The sequence below is a fragment of the Neltuma alba genome, unplaced genomic scaffold (assembly GCF_004799145.2).
Source record: "Neltuma alba isolate B1F8T4 unplaced genomic scaffold, ASM479914v2 tig00012225_pilon, whole genome shotgun sequence".
In the NCBI taxonomy this organism is placed as follows: Eukaryota; Viridiplantae; Streptophyta; class Magnoliopsida; order Fabales; family Fabaceae; genus Neltuma; species Neltuma alba.
In genome coordinates this window covers 130,476-148,258 of record NW_021636756.1, presented here as the reverse complement: position 1 = coordinate 148,258, position 17,783 = coordinate 130,476, and the positions used below count along the sequence as shown (strand labels likewise).

Here is a 17,783-nt window from a genome sequence, read left to right as displayed (position 1 = left end):
AAAGAAAGTATAGAAAGATTGATCTGAATCATCCAAATTAAATATGGATAGTATGCAATGGTGATGAGCTCTTGGTGCTCATTAGTCTGCGTAGCACTAAATAAAACTCATTCTCCTTTTATATAGGGATAACTTGTGATAAAAAATTTATAAATTCAGAAGACAAAGATCAAAGCAAACACCCAACTAGTTACTACCACGCGAGAGGCAATAGTTCATTCTAGATGTTCAGTCCTTTGGTTGTTCGTCTTTGTTAATCCCTTATGGTGACATCCATGTGTGCGTGTGTGAATGTCGTTTCAAATATGTTAGTTAAGCTCCTTGAATGACATTATTATGGGGTGATAAATGTGAATATATATACAAGGGAAAATTAACATGCCACTCCTTATACTTTTCTCTAATTTTTAATCAGGTCCTTATACTCTTTTTCTCTTTTATTAGATCCTTATTGTTTCCACCGTTTGAGGCATTAATCCTTCTATCCAGAAATTGTCAGAACAAGCAAGAACGGCGTTTAGAAGAGTGATGTGACTGCCAGCTCGGATCAAATGTTGCAATATTGACGTGGCATGAGACAAATGTCAAGTAAAGCCATATAACGATCTCGATCTCACCGCAGCTATCCAACTAATGCTTAGCTCTTTATTGCATTCCAAAAAGGCAGAAGAGTTAGGGCTTGTTTGGAGCTCTGTAAGTTCACGTAAACTAAAACAAAACTTTCCTCACATTTTAAAAAACTACTTATAAGTCAATCCAAACAAACCCTTAAATGATGGGGACTAGCGTTAGTGTCGAAGTTTTGTCCTTGGAGTGAACAAACTACACAACAATAAGAAGCCTACAAAGTAGCATTACTCATAATCACAGTCTAAGTATAACAATTAGGTGTTAAAAAATTGAATTTGTCCATGGAGTCTCCAAGCTTCGTTCATAAGAAAATTGCTTTTAGTTTACTAGTGTCTTTTTTTTTCCCATTAAAGCATTGCTGATAGCTTCTGAGTTTCATATTTATTAGTCTCTAAGTTTAACAAGTCGATATATGTTCATGTATAATGGAAAGAAGAAAGAGTATAATGTTATTTTGTTCACCTCTGTTTTTGTCCCTGAAAAACAGAGGTGAACAAAGTAATACTATGGCAGCAAATAATTTCTCATATGGAACACATTCCTTGTTAAGCTAAATACTAATATTCCACGAACATGTTGAGGAAGAGGAGGGCAAATAAATTAAATTACTGATAAACTTTGATTTTATAATTACTTTGTATTTACTCATTCTGTATGATTTCGTTTATACTCCACCTTCACTTTTTTTTTATGAACTCAATATTACATATATACTAAAGGTTGAGAATTGCTCATGAGAATTACAAAAAGCAAAAAAGTAAGTGGATTGTAGAGTTGTAGCAGGGAATCAACTACTATAGCAAAATAGAGAAATCTCAACAATGAATTTTGTTTAATATATACAATTTGCTCTCAAAAAAGATAGTTTAATATTGACCTTTCATTTAGTGTTGGTTATTTCATTTAATCTCAACAATTATTCTTTGTTGTTGCTTAAGCTGATGGTGTACCTAACCACATGACCAAGAGATACTTTTGGAATTGATGAACCCTATTCAGTGACCCAGATGCTAAAAAAATCAGATCACTTATTTGTTTGTCTTAGTGAATCACATGATGAAATTTACCTAGTGATTATCTTTTATCATCCAGCCTCCTCTGTGTTGAAGAAAGCAGCCCTTGTCTCTACCTAAAAAATGCCATAACGCGATTGCAACTGCAACTGATACGCCTCCAACTCGAGAGAATTTGGCACTCTGGTGAAAAAGAAGAGTCCGGTCACCAACCACCTCATCAAATTGTTAACCAACTCACTCAAAATAACATCTGTTAGTGTTTAATTAACAGTTTCAATATTCAGGGATGGATGCCTCAAACAGTAGAAACAATAAGGATTCAATAAAAAAGGAAAAAAAAACTCAAGGACCTAATTAAAATGAGACAAAAGTGTAAGGATTGACATATTAATTTGTCCTATGTATAATTGTAAGCTGCTGGGAAACTTTACCAAAATCATGTTGTAGTTATTGGAGGGTTAGCTACGTTGATAATAATTGCACTCTCATGAATATGACACAGAAAGGGACCTCTATATATAACATTAAAATTTGGGACAATCCCCAAAAAATATTTTTAAATTTTAAAATTTTAATTCAGTATTGTTTACTATAGTTTAATAACGATTGACAACATATTTTTGTAGTTATTTTTTATTTGGGATTTTGAAATTTTGAAAGGTATTTTTTGTAATTTTTTCTTAAAACTTGTATATTACTATTTATATTTCTCATTATTGTTTTAGAGCACAGGTGCTGGTAGTGTACCTATATGAGAGCTTGGGATTTAACAGGTAGGCCAATATGAAGTTGACTTGATTGGTCCATGCAAAGGGGTCAAAGTAAATTGTTACTCCTCTGGTCCTATTTATAAGACAGAGAGAGAAAATATTTTTGATCCTATTTATAGGATACTGAGAGAAATTTTTTGTATAGATGTACAATTTTATCTTTCATTTATTATTGTGTTGACTTTGTTTATATGAAGTATAATATATATTAAATAGGGATAAAGTTAGAAAATTGTTGAATTTTAAATGAGAGTTAATAAAGTTTAAGGTTTTTCTTAGTCTGTATAAAATATGTTGAAAGTAACTTATAAATAGGACTAGAAGAGTAGATCACAAGGGAGAAGTTGACTGACCAGACTAAACTGGCATTGGTGGACAATATTATAGAGCGCACTACCGGTTCGTGATGTGTTTCTTAGTTGTGTTCATTACTTATACATGAATACATTTTTATGCATATGCATACATTCATATTCCTCTGGTACTATTTATAGAACACAGAAAGAAAAATTTCTAATCCTATTTATACAAAAGAGCAAGAAAATTTTTATATGAATGTACAATTTTACATTCATTTATTATTGTATTAATTTTATTCTTAAAAGGTATAATATATATTAAATGGCGATTAAGTTAGAAAGTTGTTAAATTTTAAAACAGAGTTAATAAAGTTTAAAACTTTTCTTGATCCGTATAAAACATGTTGAAGTTGACTTATAAATAAAATTATAAAAGTATATATGTATTTGATCTTTTATTAGGGACATTTTAGCAAAGGTACATTTTAATTACGCCTAGAATTTTTTTACGTTGTTTGGCACTATCAATCACTTTTGGTGGTTGTCAATAGTACTTTTTTTTTAATCATGACTATGGTATCTTGTATTTATCTCCAAAGCATGAGGTTTGTCTATGATGCTAATAATATTATAGTCTAGCAACATAAAAGTTTTATTGTGGGTGAAAAGTCGCGGACTCAATTCATTGGGTATTTCAAGTCATTTTTAATACTCTCCTGATCTTTAATATAAGATCTATTTAACTAATTTGATTAGATTAAAGAAGTTAGGTAAGTTGGTTAATTATAATAAATGACATGTTTTTTTCAAAAAAACCATAATCATCTTTCTTAATATCCACTCTCCCTCTTTTACTTGATTATAGTTGAGGGAGATCCATAGGGGTAATTTAGAAAAAATTGATAAATATGATAAATAGATCTTATATTTCAGACCAAAATTAATTCAACAATTAAGTCATATATTAAGGATAGGAGGAGTATTATTCTTTAAAAGAAATCATGAAAAGTCGTCTTCCTTCGAAACACTACATGCGCGGCTTTTGTCCACATGGCAGACATCTCTCTAGCCTACTATTGAAGCAGGGTTACACAATAGACAAACCGAATCAGACCAGAACCCAACTCAAAGTCTAGTATGATTTTTAATTAGGTTTGGTTTGGCAGTCGGTGGTTTGGTCTAGTCCAATGGTGACCCAAGGTCGGATTGGACTGGACTTGGTCCACCAGATTGGTGGATTGGTCTAAGTAGTCCAAGTTTCCAATTTTTTTAAAAAATATTTTTCATGAGAAGTAAGATTTCAACATAATAAATACAATTTAAAAAAATAAAAAAATACCTATAATTATATAAAACTCATAATAAAATATTAAGACTTCATCATAAATACATAAAAATCTCTAAAAACATTAAAAAAAAAATTAAAGGTAACATTTACATTACAAATTATTGAAAAATAAAAAATTTACCTCAACTAGATCGGACCAGTCCAGGTGATCTGATCACTTGGTCCGAAACCCAATCCAGCTTGACCAACCAGTCTCGTCTAATTTCATTATATAGTTTATTTGGACTGGACTAAACAGGACTGGACTACTTCGGGTTGGACTAGACTAAACCGAATCACTAGATTTTTGCACACCCCTATATTGAAGTGTGGCGACATTTTGTCGTTTTTTACAGATTCAATGGACATCTCTCTAGCCTACTATTGAAGTGTTTTGTGTTGTCTTTTACAGTTTTTGAGTTAAAAAAATTTGTAAATAACAAGCGCTCCTATATATGCAAATACTTCAAGGGCAAAACTGTTATTTAACCCTTTAAAATGCATAAATCCACACTCCATTAGCATCTTTCAAATCGCTCCCTTTCTCATAATACGTTTCGCAGTAAAAATAATTAAAAGGCCCAACCCATTGATTTGCCTTTTATGTTGAAATTTTGAGTCCAACAATCAAAGTTAATTACTTTTGACTCCAACATTTATCAAAATTTCTGTTGATGTGTGGGCTCAAGTACGTTCCATCAGAAGTTTTGCATATAGATAGGATTGAAAAGCCATCGCTACTAAATAAAAAACTTTTTGCACCACCTAATCTGAGCTGTTTATTGTGGTAACGCTGTAAAAAATCTAGCCAATCACATTTTTGTAAATATTGATAGATTGTTAAACCAGTTCCGCATAAAACCAGTATAAAATAGTTCACTAGTTGTTTGCGCAATTGGTGTAAAAAGCATTAAAAATATATTTTAAAAAATAATATTTACAATTTTTTAGATTGGTTTTTCATACAATCGGTCCAAAGTATATTTTCTACACCACATATTTATTACAACGAGTGTAAAAAGTTTTTAAAATACTTTTTGAAAAAAAAAATATTTGCGAGCTTTCAGAAAGTGATTTAAGACCTAAAGGTTTAACCTACATTATTTTGCGACTGTCTTTTCTAAACCAAACTTCATTCTCTTGTAATCTTTCTAAGTTCTCTCGCAATTTCCTTTTTTTATTTCATTCACCTATAACCTCAATGTTAATCCTCTTCTTCATGCTCTTCTCTTTTCTATTGTAACGTCTTCTTTGTGTTCATCTCCTTTATAGCGCATCATCTTCTTTGTACTTGTCATCTTCTTCTGGTTCATCGATTTCTTCACGATCATCACGTGGAGATCCATACTCACACCATCCAGATCTATGCTCATGGCATCAAGATTTGTGCTCATCGCATCCAAATCCGTGCTATCTCAAGCTCTCATTATATTGTTATATAAAAATGTTCACATTTGTCTAGATCTATACTCGACTTCATCACTACTATTTTAAGTTTATACTCTTTCTCTATTTCTCTATTTAACAAATAATTTTAAACTTTGCCTAACAAATATATTTTTATTATATATATGAACCAATATGAATGGATATTATTTTTGTAAAACTTGGCTAGTTTTTTTACAGTCTTATTAGCTTTCATTGTTTTTAGTCTTATGCAATTTTTTATTTGTTGGATTGTTGAATTGTTTGTTACGATGTTATGAGATCTAGATTTTTTGAGATCTAATAAAATCCTAGAATCGAATTTTCTTATGAGATTTTATCATATCTCATAAAATTACAGATCTTTTTCATTTGTTTATTTTTTTGTTTTATTTTTTTTTATGTCTGTTGGAATAATAACCGATGTTAAAAGTAACATTTTCTACACCAGTTTTTCAACCCTTGTAAAAAGATTGGATTTTTAATACTGTTGGTTTCTACACCAACTGTCTTTTTCATGTCAAATACCCATTTTAACCAGTGTAAAATACCTTTTTTTTAGTAGTGTAGATAAAACCAAAAGAAATTTTGTTTAAGGCCAATCAATTATACTCCCTCTAGTCTTAAATATATAACCTATTTTATAGTCTAAATTATATTACAAAATGAATTTTATATTTAGGACTCGAGGAGTGATATACTATACTACTTATAGTACTAATTATAACACCTTATTTATAGTTTACAAATAAAATTTTATAATTAGGATCGAAGGTAATATTAATTTTTTTTAGGAGAAATTTCTCATTGTGGACTTGTCTACTGCGGCTTCAATATTCTCATGTTGCTTCACCAACACGTTTAAAGATCCCTTTCTTTTGCCAACATTTGAAGATCCTTGATTATTTGCTTCTTCCATTAATCGTAAAAATAAAATTTGTAAGACAAATGCAATACAATACAATATAATAATTTTTTTAAAGAAATTTCTTACATTCATACTCATGGAAATACTGATCTATGAATATAATCTACTCTCAACTCGATCTCCTTATTCTTCAGAGTTTTTGTAATTTAATTATTTAATCATATTTTTATAGGTATTATTATTTAATCATATTAAATACAGTAACACACACAGAGGTTCGTAATAAAATGGAATATGACTTCTTTTGAACTGGAAAAAAGGAAGATGACTTTGTACAGATAATTTAGTTTTATTTTGCCAGAATTTAGTATATATTTTTCTCAACTCAAAATTATACATATTATCATTTTTAATTGTTTCGCTTTCTTTAGTTTAATAGAAATATTATTATATCAATTCAATAAATATTAATTAAAATGATAATTCATTTCTACTTCCAATATTGAGTATATAGTTTGGCCTCTTTTTATTATGTAGAAGTAGTATAATACTATGATATCTTTGTGTATGTAAGTGTTAATTAGTTCCTAAAATTTGTGACTATTCGTTTGTCCCTAAAATTTGACTTTATTTTGATTTTAATTTCTGAAATTTGAAACCAATGACTTTTGTCAACAAAATTTGACCTTATTTTGATTCTAGCCCTTATTTCATAAACAAAAACACTATTTCAAAGGTTATAAGTCTTAAGACAAACTAAAATTAAATTAAATTTTAGGACAAAAATCACTGATTTTGAATTTCAAAAATCAAAATAATATCAAGTCAAAACAATACCAAATTTCATGAACTAAAAATAATGTTAACCCTGTGTGTGTGTCTATATATATATATATATATATATATATTAATGATTCGAGTTTGTATATAAAACAAGGCATGAACAGCGATCAGACTATTGAAATTGAAGCTAAAAAAAGCTGGTCAAAAAAAAAGAAATTGAAGCTAAAAAGGAATGTGCTCTTTTTGTTTCTTTTTGATGTTTTTGGAAGATCTTTTGGTCTGTGACTGTGACCCTTCTTCTGTTTCTTTTCTTTCCGTCCCTTTCTTTCCACAGACAATCACTGATCTCTACCCACATATTGTCTATAAAGGACTCTTTCCACTTCTTGATGTGATTGGCCATAAGGAAAGGCTTCATGCCACGTCACTAATTACATAAGAAAATTTTTCACAAATAACATGTTTTATTTATACAAGATAATAAAAACCTATCTAAAATTTTTAGTATTTTTTTTTCAGGTTTTTGATGTAAGAGTTAGATAATTAATTTTAATTAATTTTTTTACCTATGCTAATTTGATTATTCAAGTTTTATAATAAAAAAATCTGGAGAGAATATATTAATGCTTTTGGAGTTGTGGTGACAACAGATTCCCTATAAACTGTGATCGAATATATGAACAAGAGAAAGAATATTATTATATCGCTAAATTGATGGCCTATGAAGAATTTGGCCATCACTTTCTACGTTACCACAAGGCAAATGAGTGGCACAAACCCTATTGGAAAATGGTTTAATGTAACTTTTTTTTTTTTTTGACCTTGAATGGTTTAATGTAACCGTAGTTTGGGAAAATGACGGATGATATACATTTACATTGTGACTAATATATTCAGTTGGAAATCACCAAAAGCCAGTTAATTGTAAGCTTAGGTACAAATTTTTGAATATTTATTATTGCAAATCTTGAAAGCATCTTCATTTAATTACAATTCCTACTCACATATCCTAGCTCTGATTTTTGGGATTTGGAGGTTGTGATTAGCTCTATGTTTATCTCATTTTCTTAAAATAGAATAGTTTAAAATTATAGTAATGTTGTTCTTATCATTAAAATATTAGTGTTTAATACCATTATTCTTGCTGTCAATGTTAGTTTTTTATCGGTATGAAGTAATATTGCAACAATTTTAAGTTCTTTCAAAATAAATTTGTATCTAAAAAAATTAATAGTGACTAATCCTCTCGTACTGTAAATTTTCCAAAAGAATTTTAATATTAGTCACAAAACCTTCTCCATACACATCTTCAGGGATCAAACCCTTAATAAATACTTAAGAAACACAATGAATTGTCAACTGTGCTAGATATGGTACTTCCATATATGTTATGCTTTTACTAAAATATTTTTAACAAAAATTAAAACGCTCGTGAGTCAACTTAAAATATGCATGGCCCAGAAGGAATTTAAAATAAGCACGTGAAAGACGTGAAGTTGGCAACCTAAACAATCCAACGGTATGAGACTCATAAAATGACAGGTACCGCAAATTCTTCTGACATTTCGGCGCATCAATCATATCCCATGCTCTTTTTTTTATTTATTTATTTGACATTCTTTTTTTTTTGATATCATTAAATGTGTTAATTTAATGAGTTTGACACAAATCATCATCAAGCATTTAGACAACTTCGAAGAAAATTCTCTACTTACTCTCATGAGTGTTTGAATATCTCCATCCAATAAGTCTCAGATAATGTATATTCACTCCCGTCCTTATTATAAAATACAAATAACTGAATTACATAAATTTAAAAATTAATTAAAAATAATAAATATATAAACCACGCAATTCATTTTCTAAAAATTATCCTTAGAGAGGATGAGGGGACAAATGAGTAATTAGGATGATTGATAACATGAAAGACTAACTAATAATAAATATATTTTTATCCTTAATTAATTATATGTATTACATTAATTACAAAATTTGGCTTAGAATTATATTTGAGAGGGGGACTAGGAGAGAAAATGACAACTTATAGAAATGGCACCAAATATTATGTTATATTCCAAGTTTGGGGGTGTGGATCGAGGTGGACAGGTAGTACCAAATCCTTTAATCTAGATTAGACACGAGCCTCGCTCTCAGTCTATATAACATGTTATTATTTTCGACTTGCATTGGAGAAAGAAATGGTGAATACTGCTTGTCATTGAAAACCTCAGACAAGCCATTAATGTTTTATATATAAATAAAAAGAGGCTTCCCTTAAAAAATTTTCTTATATGTAAGATCGGAGAGAATATCAAATCTCATCGATTATGTAGATGGAGATTGTTTAGTTGAACAGCTATAGTTGGATGAAAATGTCTATTTCTAACATGCAACAAATCGCTGAGAAAATCAATTACCACTCAGGCCTGTAATATTCATACCCATCGCAGTATTAAATCCCAATCCAAATTGGTTGATTAGGTTAATGAACCTATCATTCTTGTTAAAAGTTTGGAATGGATCAATTAAGTAGATTTTATTTTTTTTCTCTCTTTATTAAAGTCTAAAATGATATTTTTTTTGAGTTAACAAAAACACTAATTAATCAAATTTGTGTTTTAATAACTCTATTTTGTAGAATTATATGTGATGTATACATGAATTTTCCATTTACTTGCAAATTAATACTTTCTTATTTAAAAATTACTCTTTTCAAAATTATATATGAATATTATTGTATATTTTAATTATATTATATTACATTTGATTCTTAATGTAAGAATTAAATAACTAAGTTATAAAAATTAAAAAAAATAGGTAATTTAGTTATGTGTAATAAATAAATATTGTCTTTCCTAAAATACCTCTATTAATAATACGCATTAGAACTACTACTTAATAAAAACTTATTAATATATGTAATTACAATAAAGCTTATTTGAGGGCAAAAGGATTTTAATCTAATTTTTTTAATTTAATCAAATTAGTTAAATAGATCTCATATTAAAGATGAGAGAAATAATTAGTGTCGATTAGAGGTGGATAATTTAAATAGGGACATGAGAGGATAAGACATATACAAGGCACGTGCGTGGAAATGGAAGTGGACAGGTGGCAGATGAATGATGATATATATATTGTTGTTTCACTGATCTCATGAGTCAGCAACACGTGCTTTTTAGTCTCCCAATAATATTGTTTTCGGCGGATCCTATCTATCCGCAATCCTCCTCCCATTCCTTATCCAAATATTTCCACAACTGTTTACCGGAGTACCTCAATATATTTGAATTTTTATGATATTCTGTCCAATTTATTTTCTTAATTATTATTTTTTTTGTAATTTAAGCTAATTAATTATAACTACAAATATAAGATATCTTAATACACTCTCTTCTAAATTTATAATTTTTTAAAAATAATTCTTGGTTTCAATTAATGAAGCAGTTTCTACTGCAAATGAATAAATGAGATATTTTAAAAAAATTGGCACTTTTTTCCAAATAACTTACTTAATTAAGTTTTTAATATTTATAAATTATTTATGTAACTGTTATATTTAAACTTGATAAAATAAGTATTTAATTTTTGTTAGAGAGCCCTTGCATTCAAAATACGTGGACATTTTCACACACCCACGTATTAATAAAATGTATAAATCTCTTCCTTTAATTTTTGTTTTATTAATGCAATACATGATATCCCATCTAGTCATTTGTATAAAATACAAAATAATTGAGTCACAGGATTCAGATGCTCTCCTCATCCGTTCTCTCATTTTCTTCTCCTTATCCCATTCCCACTTTGAGTTAAAAATTGAAAGTTTGAAATTTTATATCATATAAAATTATATTATAATATTACATTAAAAATAAAAAATAGAAAATTAAAATTCCATCTAAATAGTTAAAAGCTATAGATTACAAACTATATGAAAATAGAAGAAGTAAACTTACAAAATATTGAATCTCAACCATTCATTTCTCAGCCAAAGGGGATCAGACGAGGAGAAGAAGAGGAGGGAAAAGGATGAGGAGAGAACTAAAATACTCAAACTGCATAGATAAAAAAATTAGTTAAATTAAAATTGAAAAAAGCAATAATGTGTAAAAAAATGTATTTTATTTTTAAAAAATACCCTTAATTAGGGAGAGAAAGAAAGTAAGTGAAAAATAATTAATACATTGATATAATATGTAACTAACCGAGGGAAAAATGAATAAAAGTTTAGTTAAACAGGACTAGACTATCCCTAGAAATTGTATCTTATACATAGAACCATGTATAAATTCGAAATATTATTTTTTTAGGAAATTTAAATTAGGTAATTAAGTCCTTAGAACTTATTACGGACAAAGGAAAACTAAAGAATTTACATATTATTCCTCAACAATATTCTCATATTGACAGCTAGATTCAACAATATCGGTAGAGGATAGATACCATTTAATTGAATCACGTTGCTGACTTAAAATTTGTTTTTTTGAAAATTGATATAAAATTCATGAAGATGATCAAGAGGCTATGACGAATAATAATGAAACTTCTACACCCTTGCAGAAGAAGTAGTCGGCTAACTTCTAAAGTCAAACGCTTATCCCTCTTATTAAACTACTTGTTTTTATAGTTTTTCATAAGTTTGAAGATTATGATATTCTAGACCCCACATTCTTCAATGTGCTCCATCACCGTCATTTTTCTTGATCTATATATATGATCCAATATTTATTTATTTTGCTATACATAGGCATTTTTCTATTAGAAACAATTATATTCAAAGCATTATCGCTTATAAGGCACTAAATGTGAGCATCTATTCTAACAAAAATTTAAACATTAGTTTACCACATTGCGGGGAGTAGCCTTTTCTGCTAGACTCAATGCTGTTGGTTGATTCAATATTTATCATATATTATCAAATACACCACTATTGAATTAATGAAATGGTATAGGTGAAAAAAATGAACTCTAAACACCTATTATCTTACTTTTTGACCAGTAGAATTGAATAAAGGTAGATTTTGGAAAAGAAGTATGATTTTTGAGAATATTAAGATTATTATTACCTTTAACTAAATTTCTTAATCTGTTATATTTAATTAAATGGATCAATATTTAGAACAGGAAAAATACTCCATCTCCATCTGACCACGCCTATTATAAGACACTTTCTAGTGAGAATGAATGGTCTTTATTATAAGTCACCAAGTGGAATATTAATTATATTTTTCAAATTTTTTCCTATTTAGAGTTTGATACAATTTTTCATTTTCACTTTTCAAGATGTAATTCATGATTTAAACTAAAGATAAATTTTTTAAAATATTTTCAAACAAATTTAACGACTTAACCAATTTCATTAATTTGATCCCAAAAAAAAAAAAACACTTCCCTTAATTTGATGAGGTGGTGGGAGATTGGGACTTGTCTTATATTATTTAAACTTATGTTCTCCTTCTTACAGAGATGAGACCACTTACCATCTTAACCAACAATTTCCTTTTAACTGCAAACAAATGCATTTAATTAATTAGCAAATGCCAGATTTCTGAATTAAATATGTTACCCCCTTCTCACCTGTAACTTGCATACCCAATTACCCATCACGAAAAATTGTGTGTGTGTAAGAATAAATTGTAGTTCTTCCTACTGATTGAACCGAGCAAAGATTACTAATAAACTTTTCGATAGTATATTTATAAAATATTTAACCATCTCTTAAGCAAAGCTTTAAGTCACACATGAAAATTGGTAAGTAGTCTCACCTTTTGTAAGAAGGAGAACACAAATTCAAATATCAGAAAGCGCACTTATTAGGAGAACTTTAACCATAATGCTCCTAGCCTAATAGAGATGAGTCTCAAGTTCAAAGTAGCTTGAAGATATTCTGAGTTATACCAAAAAATTTTTTAAAAGAAATAAATGAATTTATAGCACGCATATAGAAAGGTTTATGTATAGTATTGGATTAGTGCTGCTGCAAAATGAAACTACTCTCTCAACCTAAAGATATGTAATTTATAGTATTGAAATTTTAATCCGGATCAAGTAATTAGAGTTGTGAGCGGATGAATTAGTCTCCTAACCCATTTAGTCAAGTTTTGGACAAATCCAGCATATTTTATATTTTTTCTCCTCGTGTTGAGCATTTGAACCCATGCCAGTCTGTCAGATTTATGCATCAAATATATTTTATATTTTATGCATATAAACGTTACATCCCATTTACTTGCATATTAATATATTTTATTTAAAATTACTCCTTTCAAATGTTGTTGTATATTTTAATTGTGTTATATATATTATCTTCACTTCTTAATATAAAATTTGTTGGGGGATTGAGTTTGATCCTAAATATAATATCTCAATCTATTTTATCTCCACATGCCATATTTTTTCCTCCAAATTATCCATATTGATTACACATGTTGAGGGGGTTTGCATTAATGAATAGTTTTAATGCAAATGATTTAAGAGAATATCTTAGAAAAACTGACATATTTTTGTGACAAATAACTAATATAACTGATTTTTTTAATATATCTAAATTAGTTAAGGAGATCTTATATTAAAAATTAGAGATAATATTATTTTAATCATGATTGGTTTATCTTAGATTATTATCAAACCATTAACCCTTGGACTGTGTTGTCTCTACTGTCTAACAATTTGATGACTAGTCCCTTTTTTTTAGTACTTTGGTGTATTTAGTGTCATTGAAACGGCAAACACTCGTGTATAGGCATGCATAGAGATGAAACAAAATATGTGTATAAACAAACTAGAGTAATTATCTCCGGCAAAAAAAAAAAAACCAGAGTAATTATCATTTCTCTAATCCCATTTATAAGATAAAAAGAGAAGAAATTTTTTTGTTCTATTTATAAAACAGGGGAATAAATTTTTCAATGAACATATAATTTTAATGTGAATTTATTATTGTGTTAACTTTATTCTGATGAGATGCAATGTATATTAAATAGAGATAAAATTAAAAAATTATTAAATTTTAAATGGGAGTTAATGAAGTTTAAAATTTTTTTAGTCTTATAAATAGGATCAAAATAATAACTCATAGTCGACTCATTTTATATATGGGTTTTAATAAAACAAAATACTATGATCTGTTTTATTTAATAAAGTGAACACCTTGCTTTGGGCAGCAACAGACCTAAACCTAATTAATTATGACACAACAAAGATACCACTTTTATTACCAAAAAAAAAAAAGATACCACTTTTGCCCTTATTGTTTGCCACTTGTAGGAAGGATTTTAGTCCTTTTTATTTGTCACTTTATCTTTTTTAATACCTGATTTCCAATTCTACCCCTATTAATTATTTTTTTGCCAAACTGCCCTTAACTATAGTAAAGGTGAAGAAAGATAATGGGTGAGAGAAAATATATCATATTTTTCCCGCTATCCAAATCTCTTTAATAAGGGTAAAAATAAACGATTTCATCTATTTAATGCCCTCCTTGTTATGAGAGAAATTACTACAAGTAACAAATAATAAGGAGCAAAGCGTATATATATATTCTTGACGAGGACAAGCTTAACCCTAGTTATGATCATTAATATAACATTGAGTTAAGCATCAATTAAATACAGACCATTAATTAGTTTGGTATCCAAATTACTCCTTCATCAACCATAAAATTGCCTTTTCTCTTTTGGTATTGCTATAAACAGAAACAATTAGCAATAGAGCAACGTAGAAGATTGGGATAATTGTATTATTAGTATGTGCTTTATATATATGTATCTCATCTCTACACACCCACACACACACACACACACACAAAATTATTGTAGATCACGTTGGTTTGAAGTATTAAATTGAATTGCTTATATTCAACCATTTTAAATAAAAGAGATGATGCAACTGAGTCTTGCGGGTATATTATTTTCATGTTCAATTTTAATTTCGTCAATATGAATTTTAATTTCTTATTATTAAATTAGATTTTAATATATGCAACAATAATATCAATTTTTAACTATTCATTTATAGAAATAATTAATAATAACTTAACTTCAACTTTAAAAAAAGTTGGACCGTCCAAAAGCTCATCTATAATGACCCAGATGTGACAAAAGTATGCATTAAAAAGAGAATGAATTTCAATGCTAACCAGAATGGTGAGCACCAAAAGTTAATCACCATTGCACACCATTCACATCTAATTTAAATGGTTCAAATAAATTTTTTTAATTTAAATTTTTCTAAAAGAGATTTTAATGCATACAAAATTTAAAATAAAGGTATATAATTTTTTAACTGTTAGTTTTCTAAATAATAATTTTTCACTTAAAAATCATTAATTAAAAATTTTAAATCTAAATCATTGAAAATTGCATCTGAATAGTGCAGAACTCACTGCAATTATAAACACCATGACACTGATTATTGTGATTAATACCGAAACTAGTCATAATTTAAAGAAAAACACAAATCAATGTGGTTATACACACACACAGGTGGTCCACTTTATATATCATTGCTTTTTTCTCTTTAACTCTCAAATACAGTATATATGTTATTTGTTGCAAATTATATAAAAATCATATTGTCAAATTATTACCTCTAAAATATATATTCCATGAGCAAAGAGCAGCCATTTTAATTTAAGCTTGAAAATCATGTGCTCAAAATCTCACTACAGCTTGTACTCATATGTTCTTTGTCTATTTGTACTAAAGATGTTTTGGTCTGTGACCTCTCTTTTCCCTTGAACATATCTCTTTCTTGTTTCAGCACACAATCACACTATAAAATCTCACTCTCACACCATCAATCTTCCATGCACAAACATTCCTATATCTCTACCGTCTTACACTCACAACACACTCAACTCTTCTCTTGCAATAACAAGCTTTTCAAGTATGTTCTTCTCCATCTCCGTATTTCTAGGGTTTTTCCTTCTCTCTTTTCTCTTCTCATTCTTTTGTCATAGAAACAAGTCCATTCATTCTTCTTCATCTTCTTCCTTCTTCCACGGCCCTCCTTCCTACCCAATTATTGGCTGTCTTATCTCTTTCTACCAAAATCGCCACCGTCTCTTGGACTGGTACACCTATCTCCTTTCCAACTCCTCCACGCAAACCATCGTGATCCGTCGCCTTGGCGCCCGCCGGACGATCATCACGGCGAACCCTTCTAACGTGGAGTTCATCCTCAAGACGAATTTCCACAATTTCCCCAAAGGGAAACCCTTCACTGAGATTCTCGGTGACCTACTTGGCTGTGGCATATTCAATGTAGACGGCGAGCTTTGGTCGGAACAACGAAAAATAGCCAGCCATGGCTTCAGCACGAGGTCGCTCAAAGACTTCATCGTCAAAACCCTCGAAGAAGAAGTCCAAAAGAGACTAATCCCTTTGTTAGAATCAGCTTCCATTACAAACCAAGTTGTGGATTTGCAGGAAATACTAAGAAGATTCACATTTGATAGTGTTTGTAAAGTCTCTTTGGGTATTGATCCTAGTTGCTTAGATCTCTCTCAGCCTCTTCCTCCTCTGGTTCAAGCCTTCGATAGTGCGTCGGCAATAAGCGCCATGCGAGCGACCGCACCAGTTTTTCTCATATGGAAGTTGAAACGAGCATTGAATATTGGGTCTGAGAAATCACTGAAAGAAGCCATTAAACTCGTCCACGAGTCGGTTCTGGAAATCATAAGGAACAAGAAGAAGAACATTGTCAACAGTGTACAAGACGAAGATTTGTTGAGTCGATTGTTGCTTGCAGGGTACGATGAGGTTTTAGTGAGGGATCTGGTGATAAGCTTTATAATGGCAGGAAGAGACACAACGTCGGCGGCGATGACGTGGCTTTTTTGGTTGATTTCGAAGCATCCAAACGTAGAAGAAATGATAGAGAAAGAAGTGAAGAAAGTTTTCGAAGATGAGGAGGGAAAGAAAATGAAGCCATTTGATTATGAAGGCTTGAAGACGATGAATTTCCTTAAAGCATGTTTATGTGAATCGATGAGGCTGTATCCGCCGGTGGCGTGGGACTCAAAGCATGCGGCGGAGGACGACGTGTTGCCGGACGGGACGGCGGTGAAGAGGGGTGATAGGGTGACGTATTTTCCGTACGGAATGGGGAGGATGGAGGAGTTATGGGGGAAGGATTGCCGGGAGTTTAGACCGGACCGGTGGTTCGATGAGGAGGTCGGCCTTGATCAGACGGCAGGGCTGACGATGAGACATGTGAGCCCGTACAAGTTTCCGGTTTTTCAGGCGGGTCCGAGGGTGTGCCTAGGGAAGGAGATGGCTTACATACAAATGAAGTATGTGGTCGCTTCTATGGTGAGCCGGTTCAGGATAAAACCGGTTTGTGAGAACCATCCGGTTTTTGTCCCTCTCTTAACAGCTCATATGGCTGGTGGGTTCAAAGTCAAGGTCTGCAAGAAGAAACCTGAAATTGATACATAGCCACATCTCCATGGACGGTGGGAAAATATATATATATATATATATATATATTTATATATGTCTGCGCACGCGCGTGTAGAGAGAGAATATGGAGTGGGATCACCAAGATGCCTAGGAATATGATTAGAAAGGATTGTGTGATTTTGACGTTTTTGAATTTATTTAATAATTGTTATATCTGTATTTTTTTCCTAATAATTACCTTTTCTAACTGCTCCTTTCAATT

General features: G+C 30.1%; 1 protein-coding gene across 1 annotated transcript; it reads left to right on the top strand.

Annotated features, from left to right (window-relative positions):
* The first annotated feature begins 16,006 nt into the window (after positions 1–16,006).
* Positions 16,007–17,557, top strand: LOC114725095 (cytochrome P450 94B3-like). The gene has a single exon (XM_028911557.1). The coding sequence runs from the start codon at positions 16,007–16,009 to the stop codon at positions 17,555–17,557; it is 1,551 nt and encodes a 516-aa protein (XP_028767390.1).
* The last annotated feature ends 226 nt before the right edge of the window (positions 17,558–17,783 follow it).